General features: G+C 33.2%; 2 protein-coding genes across 2 annotated transcripts in view; both read right to left on the bottom strand.

The window, feature by feature from the left end:
• Window positions 1-23,709, bottom strand: part of LOC114946736 (cytotoxic granule-associated RNA binding protein tiar-1-like) — a 130,249-nt gene that overhangs the window by 81,116 nt on the left and 25,424 nt on the right. The window lies entirely within an intron of this gene.
• LOC114946734 (uncharacterized) lies at window positions 4,653-14,839 on the bottom strand. The gene is made up of 2 exons (XM_029323385.2): window positions 14,552-14,839; window positions 4,653-10,170 (listed from the first exon to the last, which is right to left on the bottom strand). The coding sequence occupies exons 1-2, from the start codon at window positions 14,564-14,566 to the stop codon at window positions 6,736-6,738; spliced, it is 3,450 nt and encodes a 1,149-aa protein (XP_029179218.2). The 5' UTR covers window positions 14,567-14,839; the 3' UTR covers window positions 4,653-6,735.

Below are 23,709 nucleotides of genomic sequence, written 5' to 3'. Positions count from 1 at the left end.
CTCTCGCTCTCTCTCGTCTTCTCTCGCTCTCTCGGTTTTTTTTTGCTCTCTCTCGCTTTCTCACGCTGTTTCTCGCTTTCTTTCGCTCTCTCTCGCTCTCTCCCGCTTTGTATCGCTCTCTCTCGCTCTCTCTCGCCCTCTCTCGCTGTCTCTCGCTCCCTCTTGCTCTCTGCCGCTCACTCTTGCGTTCTCTCGCTCTCTCTCGTCTTCTCTCGCTCTCTCTCGGTTTTTTTCGCTCTCTCTCGCTTTCTCACGCTGTTTCTCGCCTTCTCTCGTTCTCTCCCGTTCTCTCGCTCTTTCTCGCTCTCTCTTGCCCTCTCTCGCTCTCTCTCGCTCTCTCTTGCTCTTTCCCGCTCTCTCCCGCACTCTCTCGCGTTCTCCCGCTCTCTCTCGCTTTCTCTCGCTGTTTCTCGCCTTCTCTCGTCCTCTCCCGCTCTCTCTCGTTCTCTCTCGCTCTCTCTCGCTCTCTTCTCGCTCTCTCTCGCTCTCTTTCGCTCTCTCTCGCTTTCTCCCGCTCTCTATCGCTTTTTCTTGCTCTCTATCGCCTTCTCTCGCTTTCTCTCGCTCTCTCTCGCTCTCTCTCGTCTTCTCTCGCTCTTTCTCGGTTTTTTTCGCTTACTCTCGCTCTCTCTCGCTTTCTTTCGCTCTCTCTCGCGTTCTTTCGCTCTCTCCCGCTTTCGCTCGCGTTCTCTCGCTTTCTCCCGCTCTCTCTCGCGTTCTCTCGCTTCTCTCCCGCTCTCTCTCGCGTTCTCTCGCTCTCTCCCGCTCTCTCTCGCGTTTTCTCGCTCTCTCCCGCTCTCTCTCGCGTTCTCTTGCTCTCTCTCGTCTTCTCTCGCTCTTTCTCGGTTTTTCTCGCTCTTTCTCGCTTTCTCTCGCTGTTTCTCGCCTTCTTTTGTTCTCTCCCGCTCTTCTCTCGTTCTCTTTCGCTTCTCTCTCGTTTTTTTCCGCTCTCTCTCGCTCTCTCCCGCTTTCTATCGCTCTCTATCGCTCTCTCTCGCTCTCTCCCGCTTTGTATCGCTCTCTATCGCTCTCTCTCGCTCTCTCTCTCGCTCTCTCTTGCTCTCTCCCTCTTTCTCTCGCTCTCTCTTTCTCCCTCTTGCTCCCTCTTGCTCTCTCCCGCTCTCTCTCTTGGGTCCTCTTGCTCTCTCTCGTCTTCTCTCATTATAAATATAAAAAAATATACATTTATTTAATGCATTTTGTTTAATGATCTTTGCAAAAATATGTAAAATCCCACAAAAAAAGACATCACAGATGTAAAAAAAAAGCGCTAAGTTATATCTTTCGTCAGCAAAAATAGTTTTTTATAATAATAAAAAATATAATCTTCTCAAAAATTATGTTTATAGCCAAAATAATTCTTTGCAAAAATTAATCATTATCAAAAATATTTTCTCAAAAATTATATTTATAAATTATATTTTATTTTTGTTAATAATTCTAGAAAAAAATTAAAATATTAGCATCAAAAAGTAGTGAAATCAAAANATTGCGCTAAATAATTATATTGATAATACGAGAAAAAAGGTTAAAATATTAGCCATCAAAAAGTAGTCAAATCGAAAAGTTGCACTAAGTAAGTGACAACATAATATAATATTTAGATAAATTTCTTATAATGATACAAATGTATAATTATTGCTTTATTTTAAAACGTTTATAATATATACAATAACAAAATAAATTCAGTAAAATATATATATATATATATATATTTATTCATCTTTATATTTAAATAACATGAATAATTATGTAATTAATTTAAACTGGAATGTATATACATTGTAAAGTTATTATATATTTTTATAAAATATTTAGATAAATAGATATATATAAAAAATAAATTATTTATCTCCAAATAATTATTTAATTCAAATATATTTAAACGTATATTCAAAAAAGGTAATATAAGGCACAAAGAATTAAATTTAGGAAATTAAAAAAATTTAAAGTTAAATAAAAATTTTTAATTTAAATTAAAAAATAAAAGTAAAAAAAATGTAATGTACAAAAAATACTTAGCGCTGTTTTTGTATTATAGCCCTTTGACTACGAAACGTCCTTAAAAATGATGATTAGTAACGAAATGTGTATATACAGAATATATCACACACAGAAGTCGCATCCTATCTTTGGAGAGTGAAATAATGAAGTCAAAATAAGTCGAAATTAATGAATCATGAAATTATATTTAAACCTTTTTTATAAAAAAATTCATAATGAAAATAATGCGCTTTAAACATCTATCTCGAAACTCTGATTGCGATCAGGAAAACATTGCAAATGCTTTACAACATGTATCAGGATAAAGAAATTTTTATTCATTTATATTTTGATTGATCAATTAAACACTTTGAAATGCTCCATATACATTAATTAATATATGCTAAAGACATATACATATATATGTATATGTATACGTCTTTAACATATATTAATGTATAGTAAATTCATTTTTATAATTTTCACTTAGTTTTATGATTGATGATGACACAATCGAATCCCAGAGGACCAACAACTCAATATAGTAATCGAACATGTTTAATTATTATATTACAGATTTAATATATTAGCGTTATTATTTAACAAAAAATCCCAATTGCCCAATCGTTGAATCTGTTTAATATGACAAATATTGCATGTTACATTATATACATATATTTCATACATGTATATCGATATGTTCAGCTAGCTACATGTCATTCGAATATCGAGCCACGTAATATGTTTATAGATTTCTATTGAAGCGTATTGCAGTAAAAAAATTAGTCTATACTTTGATTTATATTTTATTTTATTTACTAATGTGTTAAAATAACAATACAAAAACAGCGCTAAGTATTTTTTGTACATTACATTTTTTTTACTTTTATTTTTTAATTTAAATTAAAAATTTTTATTTAACTTTAAATTTTTTTAATTTCCTAAATTTAATTCTTTGTGCCTTATATTACCTTTTTTGAATATACGTTTAAATATATTTGAATTAAATAATTATTTAGAGATAAATAATTTATTTTTTATATATATCTATTTATCTAAATATTTTATAAAAATATATAATAACTTTACAATGTATATACATTCCAGTTTAAATTAATTACATAATTATTCATGTTATTTAAATATAAAGATGAATAAATATATATATATATATATATATATATATATATTTTACTGAATTTATTTTGTTATTGTATATATTATAAACGTTTTAAAATAAAGCAATAATTATACATTTGTATCATTATAAGAAATTTATCTAAATATTATATATTATGTTGTCACTTACTTAGTGCAACTTTTCGATTTGACTACTTTTTGATGGTAATATTTTAACCTTTTTTCTCGTATTATCAATATAATTATTTAGCGCAATTTTTTGATTTCACTACTTTTTGATGCTAATATTTTAATTTTTTTCTAGTATTATTAACAAAAATAAAATATAATTTATAAATATAATTTTTTAGAAAATATTTTTGATAATGATTAATTTTTGCAAAGAATTATTTTGGCTATAAACATAATTTTTGAGAAGATTATATTTTTTATTATTATAAAGAACTATTTTTGCTGACGAAAGATATAACTTAGCGCTTTTTTTTTACATCTGTGATGTCTTTTTTTGTGGGATATTTGTTTTTTTGTGCGTATATATGTATCGACTGTGTCGAGGTAGAATACCGCACAGTCGTTAGAGTGATGTGTCACGTGTAGCATCGTCTTCTCTCTGTTTTTGCTGTCGGGGTGAGTGTTCTTCCCGGTTTTTAATTTATAATTCGTGGGGATCTTACACGTTTAATTTATACTATGTTGATTAGTGTTGGTAAGGGAGTCACTGCTCTGCTTCCTTCCTGACGATGGTCACCGTTAGGGAGACACTCCGACGGCCGGACGGTTCGAATAGGGAGGAGAATGATATTTAATTTATTTGCGGATTGTATGTATACGAGTTTTATAATTTTCTGATTGTACCGATTATCTTTTATTTTTTTTTTTTTTTTTGTTTCTTTGTATTTTGCAGCTACTGAAGAAGACCCGAAGTGGGTCGAAACGTTTAGAATTTAATAAATGAGTTTGACTTGAGATCTCATTTTAATTTATTAATTTTGTGCATGTCATCCGCACAGGCTCCGATTGCCGTCGAGATTTTATTTTTATTGTAACACAATAATTTGAGCCGAGATTAATATAATAGTTTTTTTTTATAATAAAGATATATTTTTATGCCAGTTGGGTCGTTAAAAATTATTTGATTTATTATATTAAAAAAATTTTACAATGCATATTACATTAAAAATTTCGTTTTACAACATTTACCGTAAAACTAGAATATAATAATGATAAGATATTTATTAGTATAAAAATTGTAAATTGTATGTATTTTATTTTATTATTTGTTTAGTATATATGCATATGCGCATTGAAATATTTGAATAATTACAATACTCTTTTGTAAAACAGAATAACGTAAATAATATTATTGAATAAAAATATATATTGTAATTTTTTTGTATATTTAGTGTGTTCTACGATTACAAAAATTATATTCGAATTTTTATTATAGCAGATTTTTATTGTCAGTGTTTTATATTTAATTGTAATATAATAAATAAATGTAGGATATAGGTAACAAGGAGCGAGAAAGCAAGAATAAAAATTGAGCTCTATTTACAAAGTATTCATATATTTACATGCGGAGTATATATTAAAAGTTCAAGAAGCTAATAAGATCGTTATATCCGGCGAGTGATAACATTGATTGCTCGTCGGATATAAGCTAAGTAAGTGCTATACACACATACATAGACAACTTCTTTCGCATATATATATATATATATAAAATAATAAATTAAAATTCTAAAAAAGTAGGTGGAGATATGGGTTAGGAGCAAGTGGATGCGTTTTATGGCTTGGCAGTATCGTAACTGCGTACTTCGCAACAATGAGCGTCTCTCCCTTAAACGTATACGCTCTACTTATTTTACGTATCTGCAATACACCAAGTTATGCATAACCGTTTGCCAGGCGAAATCATAAAAATGCAAGAGCTTTAAGATTACTCGGGATTTTAACGGCGCGCTTTCACGATATACGTACTCATTTTCAACTTACGCGCGGAATTGCGAATCGTGAGTCGCATAAAGATCGTTAATACGCGCACGGCGGAAGGAAATAACGTTTCGTTGCTCATGGCATTCTCGTGCTCCTTGATAATATCGACGTTTCGCGATTGCTCCGCATTTCCGCCTTAAGCATGCGTACGACCACGCATTTTTTTCTCTTTCTCTTTATTGTTTTCGCGCACACGTAGGTATATAACAGTAGACTAAACGTATCCATTCGGTTATCTGGTGACGAGGACATGCAAAACCGAGCGTAACCGCGCTTGAACGCCCGCAGAGAGACGAGCAATGCGTTTCACTCGGAATGAAATTCTCATAGAGAAGCTCGGCACTATTCCGCCGGGTCATTAAACGAGGTTTTGAACTTTCACCTCGGCTGAAGGCTGAAACCGCGAAAGGTACCATTGCTGTCGATCATGTTCCACCGACCGGAAAACGTCCAAGCGATTTTACGCGGATATAGCTACATCGCCGGCTGTATATGTAATCCGCCTGAGAGCGGTTCCGTAACCTATTGACCCACATGAATATTAATAAACGCGCGAAATATCTTGTGTACCGTTTTCATTTACATCGTGACAAGAGGAGCGAATGCTAACTTTCGTTAGATTAGACCGAAAGTGGTGGCATCGATTATCCCGACAAAAAAAATCGTTCGATATTGAATAATTTCCTTAAACCTCGCTCTTTTTTGAAAGGATCATCGAGCCGACGAAATTTCCATTTACAAAGATAAGATAAGCCGCTGACGCGAGGACACGGAAAAATTGATGAAGCGTTCTGGATTCTGTCTCCTTCGGATCTCAGTAAACATTTGACCCGATAACACAGGATCATTATTTATAAATGCAAAATCTTCTTACACGATAAAAGTATCGAGGATACTCGTGTTTATTTCTACAATCATACTCTCGCAATCTTGGTAGAAGATGAAAAGTTCTTGTGCAAGCAGATGACTCGTCTAATAACCTGTCATCGATATACTGGCCAATAAGTAATTATTACTTTCGCTTACTTGCGAGCAAATAAGAAGAAATAGATTACATAAACTTTCATTCCACGGTTTATGCCTTCTAATTCTAGTTTTCAACTAATCAACCTTTTTTAAAGAATATTATTACTTGAAATTGTATAAGTTTAGATTTTTACTTAAAACAATTTTAAAAAATAAATAAAATAATTAAAAATATACACAGTTTTAAAAAATAAAGAAATAAAACAAGTTTTGAAGGTTTTAACATTAAATTGCAAATCAATTTATTGCAATTTATTTGAAAATAAAAATCTTATTATTAGTTTGTTAATATGTAGAAATATAATCGTTCGTATTCAACGGCTGCACGTTTAATCAAAAATATCACCAAAAAATGTGTAACGCTTCAAATATCACTATACAAGAAATTAAATATTTTATCGCGAATATCGATAGATTTAAAAACTTTCACCAAAATATTTTATTGGTCGACCGCAAGCAAAGAATATAAATGGCATCACGTTAACAGCAATATCTTTTCTTGTCGGAAATCAAAAAGTCTTTACGATATGAATTAGAGCGATCAAGATTATTATTAAAAATACTTATCAAATATTTTTACAAAGACACTTATTATGATTTAAAAGACGAGAAGGAATTTGTTTTACTGTTATTTTGCTCATTTGTCTTCGCGACCTGCATTTCGCTTTTCGACACAGACCTGATTTCTTTTCTCGTTTCACCGTATTTAGTATCAAAAAATAATGCGATTGAAGGCTGATTTTTGGAATACTTTGTATCTTCGCGTTTCTCGTTGACTTTTCCGACTTGATTTTGTAATTTGTTCTGTTCCTGATTATCTATAGTGATAAAATGACCATTAATGCCACCGGTCTCTTGCGGCAGATCAAACATTTTTTGCAATTGCTGAACTTGCGGCGTGCTTTGTAATTGTATAGGACCATTCCCCGGCTGTTCTATAGCTGCCAGTATATCTTGAAGTAGGCCATCAGACAATACCTGATCGTGTCTAATGCTGCCATCCGAGTTCTCGGTGCCGAGGCCTCCGTCTGCTGCTTGTATCTGCAATCTGTAAGTGCCCTTGGAACCTTGAATCTCAAAATCATCGGCATTGTCGGCGGTCAGCCGTTGCGCCAGAGACAATGCCTCGCTACCTTCGTTCGATTTCAAGAATTGACTAGCGTCCACCTCGTTTAACTCGAGATTCTTCTGTTGGCCAAAGGCTTGCGCGGTCAAGCTTGCTGTCAACGCTGCAGCCGATATTCCATTCGAGCCTTGCTCAAACGATGCCGTGGAATAGCTGTTCTGGGACTGACTAGACGGGAGCTCGTTCGAAACATCCGTGGCGGACGCGTGAACAGCGCTTGCTTCATTGGACGAATCGTAAGTTAATCCTATGGGATTCCCGTAACTGTCTTTGAGATTCGTCTTCTGTTGTTCGTTATGTTCCAAATCTAGCGTGTTCACCGACGGACCTCCCAGGAAGTTATCAAGCGGCTTAATAAGCGGCAGTGCATTGTCCGCAAAAATGGAATTTTGATGATTATTCTCGGATAAATCGTTTCCCACGCCGGAAGTCCCTACATTTTCGTAACCGAGCTGTAGCTTGCCATTAGAATGCGCGCCTCCATGCGTGGATAATCCAGCATCCAATGATAGCCCCTCGCCCGAGGGCACTTCACCGCCCGAAGATAAGCCTCCACTCAAGTGCAGCTCTCCGGTGGAATGCGATTCTCCGCTTGAAGCTAAACTACCGCTTAAAGGTAGCTCTCCGTTCACGGAATATCCTCTGTTTGAATGTAACGCTTCGTTCACAGGCAACAGTGGCAAAGAATTGCAGTCGTGACCGCCACCGATTGATGGCGCGTTCACCACAGGCGTGCCATATGTGGCTGTCAGCGCGTTATTAATCCCGCTATAGAGATTACTACCGAATCCGGAAGACGTTGAGATGAAGGCGGTCGGTGGACCGAAGTTAGGCGCTCCGTAAGTTAAATGAGGCGCCGGTGTGTTGAAATCAGTAAACGATAATGGCGTTCCGTATTGAACATGCGGCGCAGCAATCGCAGAATTTAAATTATGCACGTTGAACGAGCCGAAAGAACCGGGGAATGAATTGCTCGATCCCGATGTATGGCGAAAAGATACTGGCACGTGAATGTTCGGCAAGTGCTGTTTTGTAGGTGGCGGTAAGTATCGATTAATATTTGATAAGAGCCTCGTCGGTATCGGTTCCCTGAATTTTATCGGTTCCCGGTTCCGCGGTGGTATCAAAGAACCAGGAGGAATCGCCGGCGGCCTGAATGGACCATGATGTCTGTGATGATGCAGATTTTGTTTGTTAAAGGAGCTTCCGAATATTCCGAATGACGAAAACAGTGGTCCACCTCGTCCTCCTTGCGCTGCCGAATAAGGTCCAGTGGGCGAGTAAGAAGACGGAGGTGGCGCGCCATAAGTATCTAAAGGCGGAGGAGAAAGCAAGGCTGTCCCTGATATAAAATCACCGGGTTGTCCAAAAGTCGTGGTTGTTAAGGGTGCGCCATAATCGTTTGGTGGCGTCGCCTGCGGTAGCTGCTGCAAGGACAGATCGTTCTCTATATTCTGGAATCCGTGAGAATCTCCGCCATTGTTTAATACGTTAGCGTGAGAATTTTCATCGTTCGATTCCGAGTGAAGCGGAGCGGAATTGGCGTTAATCGAATTCGAGATATGATTGTACGACGGGGCATCGGGAGTGCCACCTGATAACGATAAACCTGAGAGATCTCCCCCATTCAAAGCGCCCGTTGTGGGCAATAGTTCAAATCCTACTGTTTTTACAATAGATAACGGTTCGACGTTCGGCGTTTCTTGCTGTAAGTTTTGCAGTTGTTGCCGACCGAACTGGTGATCGGATTGGCTGATCGTAGCGATGACGCCTGGACCTTGATTATTGTGTAAAGGCTCGTGTTGCGGCAACGCCGGCGGCGGTAATCCATTGCTCTCCGAGGAAGCCGAGGATTCATGCACGGAGATCTTCAAATTGTAATCCTCCGGATTATTTAACGGCACACCGTAAGAATCGCTAGGCACATTCGAATTCGCTGCGACACTCAGGGCGGCATGAGATAATTGCGATCCCAGGGAGGATGAACTTTCGATATAATTGTGCTTCGCTTCGAGAGGAGCGGCATATGTATCTGTCGGCGGACCACTTTGTTTGGGAGAAGTGGCCACTCCGGCGATAGGCTGCCATCCATCGTACTTTATGTCAGGTGGTGTGGGTGGCGCTGGAACTCCTGGCGGAGGTGCTGGTGGCGGAGGTCCGTATAAATCACCAGCCGGTGGACCGTATTGCGGTTGCGGAGCGGATACGGGCGGTGGTGGTGGACCGTACTCGTCATTGGGCAGAGGATTAAATTGAATAGCTAATTTTGGAGGCGGCGGACCGTAAGTCTCGAGCGATATAGGAATAGGTGGTCCGTGACCCGGCTTGGACGGCCCGTGCTGATTCACCGGTAGCGGCGATATATATTGCTGGCTCGATGTACCAATGAACTTCAATGGCAGACCGTATTGAGGTTTCGGTGATATAAACGAAGGGAACGAAGCCGACGGCGGTGTAAAATGTTGCTTCGGCAGCCCATAATGAAGCTTTTGCGGGCTGTAAGCAGGCTTCGAAAGAACGGGCGATATTGCCAAACCGAAACTTTGTTTCGGTGGCCCGTATTGTGGCTTAATACTTCGTGGAGGCCCGTATGAAACGGCCGGCGGTCCAAATACAGGTGGCGGTAATTCCGGCGGTGGCGGTGGATAAATGGGCGTTGGTCCAAGGCTGCCGACTAACTCCGGAGGTCCGTATATCGGCGCCGGTCCATTAAAACTCGATCCTAACGGTGGCCCGTACTCGTCAGACGGAGAATCGAAAGTATTACTTATTCTATCGTCGGCTTTGGCCTTCGTGGGTTTCTCTTCTTCCTTGGTTAATGGTATTTGCGAGGTCGCCTTGTTGACTACCGCTTGTACATGATGTCCAATCAACAGAACGCAGAACAGCGCGATTAGCATCTAAAAACAGAACGGGTTGTGACTACAATCGGAGAAAGTGACTTCACGGCTTTTGCAATTAATATTTCGTTTCTCTATTTCCCACACTATCGTCGCGTTTATTATTATACCGAAAAGAAACTTGTAGCATAATACCAAATTATGTAAAGATATAATAATACGTCGCGCGTCCAAGATCTCGGAAAATTTAACTGCAGCAGACGCATCACAATTTCGTAATGAAGATTTGTAATGTAATTTCATACATAAAATTTCACTCACATATACATATGTCTCTATGACTTTAATTTATATTTAAATATATAAATGTGTAATTGAATTTAAATAGTAATTACAATTTTTTAATATTATAAATACATATGTACATTATATTGCATTTTAAAAAGATCTTAAATTAGATACACTTATTCAATATTAAGATGCAAATTGTCTCTGTTTTTATGTATTTTTACTTTCGCATCTTTATTTCTTTAAATAATCATGGTATAAAATATCAGAGCATGCAAAGTATAATAAACACATACACACATATATAATATCTTATAAGATTATCTATTCCATCGTATAAATATTATTACCAAAAATAATAAGGAAGTAATTATGCCTTGTGTCATATCCATTCAAGCATCTAAAAAACTAAACAGTATGTGTTAATTAGTTTGTTGGATGCTAAGAATAGTTTTGCAGTACATAGGAGATCACCCATGCTACTCGTTATTGTGTAGCAACTATATTAGAGGCCGTGAGAATTTCTGTATTATTCGGTTAAAATCAGGGAAGGGATCGCTGCAGTATATGTGAAAATTATGTAAAACTACGTTTACGTATTCCGAGCATTAAAGAGGCGTGCACGAATGAATAATTACGTTATAATTGTAACTGGAATAGCGCATGTTGCATAAAGACGAGTTACGAAAAATAGACAAGTGATATACTTTTTTTTGAAAAGTTAACACTTTACTCATTTAAGTGAATATTAATTGATAATAATTTTAATACAAAGAAATTATATATGCATACATACTATATACATATTATACATTTTATATAATCTTAAAAAGTACATAATTACGTTCTAAGAAAATATTTCAACAAGATCTATTTACCTCATCGATTGTGATTATTATAACGATCAGCTAAGTATTCTCTCCATGACATATAAAACTAAAGACAGTATGGAATGCGCAAAATTTGTGTGCGCGCGATTTTCATTTCATCATAAATATCTCTTGCAAAAGAAACTATTATCTATGCTAGAAAAATGCTTATTTTTTAAGTATATTACGTCTATAATATATTGACAATAAGTATTAAATTATAAATATATAGCAGCATATATATAATTTTATATCACATATGTACATTCACATATACATGCAATAGAATTTAAAAATTATTTTTATAAAAATTTGTTTAATAAAATTTTTTAATTATTTTATACAAAAATTTAGTATACAATTATTTATTGTAATGTTATAAATATATATAATAATGAAAAATTGTTATAAATTATATACAAAACGTAAAAACAATTGCTATAGCATTTTTCTATGTATATGTTTTCTTTTTAAAAAATATCAGATTTTGATGAAAAGAAACGATGAGAACGAACAAGCTCATCGTCTGTCATTGCCGGCAAGAAACCAGCAACTTCTTCTTTTAAGTGGCACGATGGCCGAGATGCAAGGCTAACATAGTCACCGTACTTTCTCCTAAGATCACGGGAAATGCTGGCAATGTATAGCAATAATTGTAATTTCAAATAATTGTTTCTTAAAAAAAATGCTTTTCTTTTCTTATTTTTATTTTGGTATTTAATTATTTATATTCGAATAATGTTTTTTAAAAGTCAATTAAAAATAACTAAAGATTTTGTAATAATAGAGAAAATAATAAAGTAACTTAAAACACACATATTATACGTATGCAAATAAATATATGTACATATATCTTTATGTCTCCAAATGACATATCTCATTGTCAGCTTTACTATTATGATATAATTATTAATAGTTATTTGCTTGTCAAGACTTTCGATTAATCGATATATTATACGCAACCGGTTTCTGATAAAATTTGTATATCGCCAATAGCTTATTATACAATATCTTTATCATATATAATTCCATACATATTTATAAAGATATATATGGAAATATACAAAGATTTAAGAAAAAGAATAAAATAAATTTTTAATTTATAATATAATAGCAAAATTTTGAAAATTTGTAATTGCTCGCAGCTCATATATCTGTGAATAACATTAATCAGTTTTTAATTAAAAATTTTGATTAATAAACACATATAATCTTGCGAATTATTATAATAATATCGATAAATTTTGTTAATTTGATTTACAATCATCAAAATAAAGTATAACAATATTTTTTGACAACTTTCATCAACATAACAAATATAGATTAATAAGACAATATATACACAATGTATCAATGTATTTAAAATACACATATGTATACCTTTCATGAATCTTGAATTAGATTAATAAAAATATAAGATTTTTAAAATATCAGTTGTACAGAATACTAAATTTATAATATGGCTTTCAATATTAATATATAATTTATATATATATATATATATATATATATATATCCTGCATTTTTATGTATCATATTGTTATTATTGATCATTTAATAAAATGATCTAATAATATGCTGTATGCAGCATAAAGAATAATATTTATAAAAAATTAGATCGTATCTAAATTTCGATTGTAATTTAAAATATCTATTGATTCATGATTACAAGCATTGATTATATGAACATAATATATTAAGTAAAAAATATTATTTCTTTAATAAAAAATAGTATTTGTTTTTTTTAATTGTAGATAATCACTTTTGCACCTATAAATTGCTTTTATATACAAATACATTATTCTTTATTACCCGTATAGAAATTCTTTTGTCTTAAACTTTCGTTTTCATGCATATTTCATCATCACGTATGCGGGAAAACGCAATGATCTATATTTCTTAAATTATTATTATTAACAACTTTTATTTATTCAGTATTACATTTTTATATCTTTTTGTGTTATACATGTATACGTGTACATAATATGCTTCAAAATTATTTTACCACTCAAAGATCAATTAAAGGGTTATATATAAATAGTTGAGCGAACTAATTAGAAGCATTGATTCAACCAATATCTCAGATTAATAAAAAATCGATAAGAAATCAGCAATTACTTAATCTTTGAATGGAAATCGTCGCAGTGCAATTATCGATAATATGCCTAAAATTTCTTTCGTGCGCTTTCTTCATAATATACATGCGCCCCTCCTTATTAGTACGAAAATTTATTCACATCGAGGGTGTAATGAATTTCTGCGCATTAAAGTGCTTTATTCATTTTTTTCATTTCTAAATAAAATTGAAATGCCACGCGATACATATACATATATATAAAAACCGATAAATTAAAATACGTTCGTTTCTCATCGATTATATGGACATATATATTTATACGTCAAATCAACAAAATATTATACACTCGTATACTTATAAACCAAGATTTAATAAAATTTAGAATTTTTACATAATTTTCTAGGAAACTTTAATAAAATTCTTATTCAATTAGATTTTCTATTAAAATTTTTTTTAAATAATTAATAATTATATTAGTAATAACAAATCGAAATAGTTTATTACAGTTAAATAGAGAATATTTATAAACAAACGTAAATGAGCCAATAATGGCTCGATAACTAATTAATATATAAAACAATATTTATGAATAATTTTACATATGAGAAAATGAATATATAAATATAATATTTACTTTAATTACTGTACAGTAAAATATAAATTATCACGCGAGGATGCAAGTACTACTTCAAAGCGTTAAAAGCATCATGCATAATAAGAAAGAACGCAATTATGTTAATGAAAATTGCAACCAATGCAGTAGTTATTTTTTCGAATAAAATTTATTATTTATCGATATTTTAAAATGCACATGTTGTATCGCTACAAGTATTTTCAGATATGCATGCTTACATTTCAAAAAATGTACATTAAAATTGTAGACACAATTAGTATTGAAGTGATATTTAGTTAAAACATCTGAAACAAAGTCCATGTAAACTAGATATAAGGACAAATGAATAAAACTCGCATTTATCGCACATATTTTCAAATTTAAACTCACTCCGCTAAACCAGTTACACATTTGAACAACATACCGTAAAAGCATAAATATACTTGTAATTGAAACACTGCGCAAAGCTCTAAAGCAGAGAAAAAGATTTATTCTTTGATGTAACTGCATTCACATCACATTTTCATTAATTCCTAAGAGGCTAAACGTTCTGAGCGAACCAAGCACGATAATCCCAGACTCGCTGTGACCTACCTTGAATTTAACCATGACACACGCGCATAAACCGCAGTCTCGGCACTACACACAAATTATCCGACACTACTCCGAGATTTCCCTTGCTCTTGACGCGCTCTGTCTACTTTTCGCCACCGCACTTTAAAGGAAATCGCGTCTACTCCAAGCTCGTCGTATGCGATTTAACGGTGGCTTTTCGTATCACACGTCGCGCACACCATACTGGCACTCGTCGGCCCGTAGCCTCTTTGACAGACAAGCGCCACGACTCGCCGGTACTAACACAAAAAATGTTCAGTCTCGTATGAAGACTCTGCTTATATAGACTCCGAGAGGGCTACGAGTCGGAGAAGTTGTCGACTGAGGTTGTCGGGTGAATCGCGGAAAGGAGACCCGGGAAGAGGAGAGAGTGAGTACTCGCCTAAGGGTACTGAGAGAAGAGAGAGGGCACAAAGAAAGAGAGAGAGAGAGAGAAGGATGACGGCGACACGAGGAAGATGAGAACGCGAGAAGAGGGAGCCCTCCTCACACGTCGTTTAAAAATTCTCTTTGTAGAGAAAGTAGGCTAGAGCCCTGCCTCTGTCTCGCCGAAGAAGTCGAAGATGCAGCGTGTATATCTCTTCGGTCCCCAGTGATTACGACGCGCTCGTCGCGTGAAACTGGTTGTAAATCCTTCCACGACACACAAAAGGTACCTTGAAAGGCTTGGTCAACCGGGTATCCCATCCTATGCTCACGTCGACAACAAGAATCGACGTGAGTTATCGGCTGCGTATTTGCTGGCGTATCTTGGAAACCCAAAAAATAAAATACAGTATGACAATTTGCATAAAAATGCAAGTGAAACTTGTGGTAAACTTTCCATGCATCTTACAATTGCGAAGTGAATTCTATAGATCCAGCTTGCGTTGACCAAAAACTAAACGGCTCTGACACGGCAATTGTAGTAAGATTTATTGTCCCTTTTCATTTTTATTCTCGTTTAAGACATTTGTCAACGCCTACTTTAAAGATTGGCCAAGAATCAGATGCATTATTGAGTCTTGAAGGATGTACATCAATAGTATTGCATCGTATGTATGCACAAGAAATCTGATGCAATGCGACGTAATAATTTGCACTATGGTGAATTGTAGATTGATGTAATCTTTAATCATACTCATTAACTATCGCAATGTGCTTGGAATGCGTAAGAATATGCGTAGCGATATTAAAACGCGATATGAGAGAACAACTTGTCCCTTTTTTTATCAATAAAACCTGTATTTCACCGGAAACATATTTATTGCTTATATCTTCATCTGTGTAAATGAGTGAGTAGTAAATGAAGGATGATCATTAGTGATTACATGTTCCGAAGTGAAAAGAAGTTTGTCGGTAGAACACAATAAAATTATTATAGAGATCATCGATGCGGTAGTAATTTATTTTTCTTGCTATTTATGTAAAATGTAAATTACTATCAATTAATCGCATAATAGATAATCCCATTTCCTTTACACTTATTAATATTAAGCATATAATTCATTAAGAAAATTAATTAGGGAAATGAAATTAATATATTATACCTTTTTCCTTATAGAAAAATACAAAAACGATGTTACAATAAATATCTCTATTTTTTGACATTTGTAACAACTTAAATAATACATTTATTAATGTCAAGATGATAAAAAAATATTTTAAAAATTATTTAATGCTGTAATATTAATTTGTAATACTTATAATTCTAAATTATTGTTATTATTTTAATAAACAAACTTGCTGAGATTTTGTTATCAAAATCTAAAATTCGTATAATTATTTCCTTTACGATCAAAAATGTAAAACTGATCTATAATTAAATAGGTACATGTTTTATTAAATGCACACGAAAAGGTAGACTATGTAATTGACCTTCGATCGTTTGTACGAATCTCGGCCACTGTCAAGAACGGGTGAAATTTAACCGGTATCATACACGTACGCACACACACATACACATACTCTACTTAAAGTTTCTGCTACACACATTTGCACGCAATTGTGCGGTCATATAATAAAAAATTCGGCTTAACTGATCTATCAGAATATTGAATGTCTAATTAATATCCAAATATATACTCCATTTCTTGTAAAACTTTTGTGAAACTTAAAAGTTATAAGTTATTATAATTACAAGACATTAAATTGATATAACATTTGACAATTATTTGCTCAAGTTACAATTAGTAAAATTACAACTAGTAAAATTTTTCTTCAATATATTTGGTAAATGTCAAATCTATTTAAAACAAACTTAATTGTAGAATTTCAATAATTTAATTTCTTTTTATTCTAATATGTGAAATTTGAGATGACAAATATATTCGATTATTTTTGTATATTTTTAATTTATTTTTCGATTATTTCTAAAAAAATTTATTATAAATAAAAATAATTCAAAATTCGGTTACTAGATACAATTGATAGTGAGTGATACGGTTGATAGATAAGTGTACATATAAATATAGAAAGAAATTACACATTTAATCATCTAACGCGTACATATGCACACACAACATTAATAAAATACTTAATTAATAAAATAATTAAGATTATATAAGAACGTTACTGTTAGACTATTAATTATTAATCTAGTCTGTAGTTTTTTCTAAAGTAATAAAAATTATTTTTGAGTACAACAAACAATTAAGTCCCTTAATAAAAGTCAAAATTTTTCACCCAACTAAAAACTTTTATGCATTATTTTATAGTTTATATCGAATATTATTAAAATATCTTGAAGCTTTTAATCATGTTCCGGAGTTTTATTTGCTATAGAATAAACAGACAGAAGAGAAAAAGAAAGAGGGAGCAAAAGATATAGAGAAAAAGGGAGGAAGAGAGAAAGACAGAGTAGCAGTTTCCGTATGTGTGCATACCGGATGCAGCAACGCATACATACGCCTGGCCCATTGAGATCCATTACGTTGTCATCAATAATTCAGCGGAAAAGTGCCGCCCCTCATGGTCTGGCTTTGCTTGTCTGTTGGCAGTACCATCTACCGCTGACGCTGTTACTGCCGCAAAAATCTCGAAATAACGAGAGACCCCCGCAAACAAAATTGTTTCATCCGAAAGTCTGTGCGGAACGGTAAAGGTAACTAGTTGCGGTACGCGCGCTAGAATTAATTGTCCAACGACACCATCCATCGGAATTTTTTCAGCCATTCTTTATTCCTCTCGGCAAGTCGAATTTCCACCACATTGTTAAAGCGACCGCCAATGTATCATTGGGATTTCTTCATACATGAAACTTTTATACTCTTTTGCAGTATTCATTATATTAAATATAATTTAAAACACCGTCATTATTGTAATATACATTCTATTTTATTAGAACATGTAATTGCATTTTCCATTTTATGTTTGAAGAAACTGGACCTAGCTACAAGTGTTATTAAAATTATACATTACCTATTATTTTAACATAAGTTTGTGTACTATATCTGCGTTAAATAAGTGATATAATTTACAAAATTATAAATGTAAAATATATAAACTTCTATATGCAAGAAAACTTTTAGTAAAATATACGTAAAAAAATTTAATTAAATTTAAAATTTTATTACACATCTCAGTAAAAATAAATCTCTACAAAAAATTATTTATAATTAAGACATACATGTACTATATAATGCTTTAGAAAAATATTTTGATACATTTATAATAAAAATATAATCACAAATTGCAACGAAAATAATATTTCTTCTTTAAATCATGCACACAAACATTACATTAATATAAAGACTCTCTATATTGTTATATGCAACGAATCGTGCAAGGAATAATTAACCATGAAAGGGAAGCTATCAGTTAAAGCAAGATCCATGGTCAAGGTGAATGCTCCACGAGCATTAAAGTTTTAGGGTCACGTTGAGTGGAATGCGCGCAGGTGCGGCAACATCTTGTATCGCCAGGTAGAACTTTCTTCTTTCTTTCGCTCGAGGTCAGCATGGTGACATATGTTGAGAGAAATCAACGAATGATGCGTTCCTCCAGAGGCGTACATTTCTAAACTTTGAATATTTTTAGAATAACATCTTCCATCACCTTCAGATAATTTATGCAATGTATTAGAGGTAAAAGTATACTTTCTTCGTTACATACATGCCAATAGGTATCATAAACGAGGCATCTTAAAAAGAAAATTCGAAACTCTTCTACAATAATTCATGTTAATTAACTCATTAACATTGCGCGTCTTTCGTTTCAAAAAGAGAGAGAGAAGAACATGTATTTTTTATTTACATACAAATTTACATACAAAATTTACGTAAAAAAATTATTATAGAACATATTTAATCATACAAAATCTTTTTGTATCAGGAAACACTATTTTACTTCCGTAATTTTTATTTTCTAATCTAAGCTATTTATAATTTTGCCATTTTATTTGTTTTTTTAGATAGTTATATAAAAATTGATGATATATAAATTAATGAAACAATATTTTGTATTAATTATATATAATAAAAAATTATATAATAATTATACGTTCGCGCACGCGCAATGTATGCGAATACACAATAAGATACATAGAGTCTTCCAGTATTGAGTATTCCACAATATCCCAATGTGCACTTCATATATTAAGGGTTAATAGCTATGGGCAAATGGCAATAGTATTGGAAAATCTACTAAGTGTCGATCTGTACGATTTATCAGCCCCAGTTGGCTTGTCACACCTGATCTCCTGTTAAATCGTCCACATATTCGGCAATCGGCATATACCACGCAGCTGGCTCGATTTTAACGAGCAACCAGAAGTGACTCAGTAAATTAACATTTGCTTGCTCATGAGCATCAAATAATGCATAATAAATTAGATTGTAATAACAGAATTATATATTCCCTAATTATAATTTACGCACGCAAAATTTTTTATAATAAAATTTACGTTCAAAAACTTTCAGAAATACCTATTGATCATTATTTTTAAAATTTAAACTCTATTAAAATAAAGTAGTATCTATAAAATAATGCACATATTTTTATGATTGATGAGCATTTTGTATGCTGTACGATAACAAAAGTGATTATTACATTTTATAAAACTTAAGGATCGATATCTCGAAGAAAAAAAGTACTTTCTTACTAATTCGAATAAGAATATTTTCTGTGCAGTCCTTTGAAATAGATTTATTCAAATTTATACAAGAAACGTGAATGCACAACGGGCTTTCGTTTCAATCGACTGATGACTTTTTTTTCCAATCAGCGCGGACTGACTTGACAAACCTCACTTACATAATTAAGGATGCCTTTCAAAGCAAAATGCTCGATTCTCTATTCTCATAGCATGTATATAGATGTTGTTTCATCAATGACGTCTATTACATTGTGACAAACGTTTTCACTAATACATAGTAATCGTGACGAATCGACGCCAATATTCTGCACGCATCTCCTCTGATGAAACTCGGTATTTATTCAAGCTACGAGGTATGTCTCAATATACATGTTACACTGACTAATTACACCAGTTACGTTTTCATCATCGTTATGAATGACGTCTTTTTATAATATTGTTATGGATGCAATTAAAGTTACAATAATACATATTTCTACATTAAAAATCACATTATCTCGAGACTTAAAATATTATTTAAATATGCATATTATTTTTTTAAATTTATTGTATAAAATAAATTATTTGTTGTAAATTATTATACAATTTATTATTATTTTTTTAATTGTAATTTTATTATAAAATATATAAGAAAGAAAATATGGTTTTTTCTCTTTTTCTTTTGTTTTCTTTTATTGAACATATTGTTTTTTTAGTATTTTTTTTTATTTTATATTAAAATCGAAAATAATGACTTATACTAAATCACACAAACAAAAAACACATACTAAATTGCATTAAAATAAGAAAAATAAATATAATTGTATAAAACACAAAGGTATAACTAAGAAAATAATAGTTATGACATGCGTATAATATAAATAAAAGCATGTATACGTATTATGTAATACATCACACATAGCGAATATAAAGTAAAAAGTGCTCCTGCTTTTATGACAAAAAGAAAAATACGTTGACGCGAATATCTCTCCCATAAATCCATCATCATAAAAAGGAATGGCCGAATTTTCGTAATACGGCCACTTCCGTAAGTGGGCGTTGAAACGAAACGCTCGAAAACATCACAATTCAGCGTTGAGAATTCGGTGCTTCGAGTGCCTGTGTGCCGTTTCTCTCGTATTTCGCCTGGGCTGATCTCCGCAATTTCGTAAGCCTGACAAATACAAGCCGCTCACGCTCGTTCGAACGATTCATTCGCGACGTATTCCGTTCACATCCTCGTGAAAGCAAAATTTACAGTAGAAATTCTTCTTTTTCCGCGATCTTTACAATTACGACCCGAATAAAATACAGCCATTTCGAAATATCGGCGAGTATAACAGCTGATTGTAAAAAAAAAGAAGCAAAGTTTACAGAAGAAGAAAAAAAGCATTAAACCGAAACGTAATAAAAAGTTGAAAATTTTCTACTGTAAAAAGTTTGCGCTGGTTTCTCACGGCGCATCGTAATTGCATTTTTTTCTTACAAAGTCATTCCATCGAATCGATGACTGAGAGCTCACCTTCGCATCGCGTTTTCGTCTCTTTTCCTGTCCTCTCGTTGTCGCCAACGGTATATCAGGTAATGACGCGGGCGCGAAATTGGTTTGATGTCGGCCATTATCGGAGAAAGTTTACAGCGTTCGTGTTTTACCGGAGTTTATCATCTCAGTTTCTCCCCTACCTACGTAGGACTATCACCGTCTACTCGCCTCGACTCAGGTAGTCGCGAATTAGGATACTCCTGCGCGCCGAAATGTTTCTCGACCATCAAAATTTATCTTCCCTCCGTGTGGTTCCACGCTAAAAAAAATCGTAATCTTTTATGTCTCAACTTATCTATACTTCAATTTAATAGTTGTGACAATAATGTTTTTTTCCTACATAAATGAACATTTAAATTTATTTGTCTTTTTTATTAAGAAATATATTTTGCTAAATTAAAATAAATTAATGGTTTTATCTTTTGAACTGGTTTTCAATATATGGTTTTAATTTTAATTGTATCTGTTTGTCTAGTCTCAATTACAATTTTAAACAAAATAATAACTTATAGTTAAAGTTGTTTGAATCTATGTTAGTTGCCATCAAAATTTCATACGATAAAATAGAACACTGCAGGTAATTTGAATTATACTGACTGAATAAGTCAATGCGTGCGAAGGACCTATTTGTTTATTTTACGCATCATAATAGCGGTCGACGAATGCATGAACTATTCGTCTCTCGTGCTGTTAACCAATAATAGAACTCATACTGCTGCTTGTTGAAAACGGCTCTGTAATCAGGTTTCACTATAACTTTGCTTCCACCTATCAGAACCTCATTCTTCTGATTACAGGTATCACGAAAATCGTCGTTTCCCAGCAATGTTGCCAATCAGAATTGTGCTCATTATCCTCCTCGAAGCTCCGGCAATCAAGTGTCGCATGAAATCGGTGCATTCTAGCTTTGTGCTACAGGAAAAATGTTATATTGCTTGTTTCGATATAATATATATATTTCTCAGTTAATAGTTTCCTATTAAATTAATTTCTACTAATATTAAATGTGTCAAATATTAAATAGATTATAAAATATTAAATATTAAGAAATATTAAATAAATTAATTAAATCAAAATTACTTTGCGCACAATGTTAATATTAATATTAATTATTTGTATAAATATGATGTTTTTTAAATCGGCCAACAGAGCCAAAGCACGAAAAATTAATTATTCGGAACTGTATCTTTTGGTTTGAGATCACTAACAATAAGTTTCATATATAATTAATAAGAATATTTGTATTTTCATATATAAATTAATCTTAAAACTTACATATGGAGAAATAGGCGCGAAAAATTTCTTTCTGATTTTAATTATTTGTATTATAAATAAAGGAAAAATTTATAGTAAATATCACACACACACTCTTATTTAAATAAGAGGAATTATCGCGTAGAAAATAACAGAAATTATCGCGATTAGAATATTAATAATCCTTACAATCTACATCTTCGACGTCTATTACGGCTATGTAATATACGCGTCATGTAATAAATGTGTGTTGCAATAGAATTGTAATATTGTAAACTGTTACTAGTGGCCTATTTACTTCAACTATATCCGAAGGAAAACTTTCTCTACAAATGGACAGACAAATGTACAGGTGTAACTGGCAATGACCAGCATAATGATTTTATGATAATATAAAAATATCTCTGAAATCATATGTGTCATATTCGGTATCGCTGGATGCACCTACGCGATTGCGTGTCACATCGCTGAGTTCTTATCCGACGGTTGTGGGTCAGAGCCTTAATCGGATGTGCATACGGAACGAACGGAATCGAAATCTGCAATTTAAACGGAGAGTAACGTCAGAGTTTTCACTCGGATGAATCACCAAGTGAAATCGCGTATCTCTGCGTTCCTATGGTACTACGTACTTAAGGACACACAAAAATTCGTAACATATGATAATCCCGTTTTCATCCTTAGACTTTGAATCAATCTAAAAAAATGTACTTACGTCATGATCAGAAAAGAGCTGTTCCCATTAAAATTAATTTTACTCTTACTGAATAAGATCTATCGCATTCTCATTCTTTATGCTACATTTTAACTCTGATATCATAAGTATATATTATTATATAATCCATATCATACGTATTTTGTTTAAATCGTATCAGTTTACATGAGAATACGAAAGAAAAAAAATAAGCTTTTTTCAGTAATAAGATTTTTATTTTAATAATTTAAAAGTTAATTTGTTTAACTGTCCAGCATATATATAGATAGGCAGATTAATTGAAAGCTAAATGTAGCTTAAATTCGTTAGCAGAGGGTCATCTCGAGCGGATGCCTGCCATATACCATATATACCTAAGAAAACATTCCTGTCAAAATACCTTTATATTTCCAAGGAATCTGTAAAAAATTCCGAACGTCCCTCGATTACGTACACGTTGGTGAAGCATATCCGCTATGCTCTTCCTATAACTCAACGAAGCGACCATTCGCAGCGGGTCATTAACATACATTCCTGTGGATAGGCTTCATCTTCAGGGCCGTTGGATCGCGGTGCACTTTCTCTCGAGACCG

Source organism: Nylanderia fulva, unplaced genomic scaffold (assembly GCF_048542155.1).
Source record: "Nylanderia fulva isolate GAGA-0341 unplaced genomic scaffold, ASM4854215v1 Scaffold33, whole genome shotgun sequence".
NCBI lineage: Eukaryota > Metazoa > Arthropoda > Insecta > Hymenoptera > Formicidae > Nylanderia > Nylanderia fulva.
The sequence above is the reverse complement of the archived record's forward strand: the minus strand, read 5'-3'. Positions and strand labels throughout refer to the sequence as shown.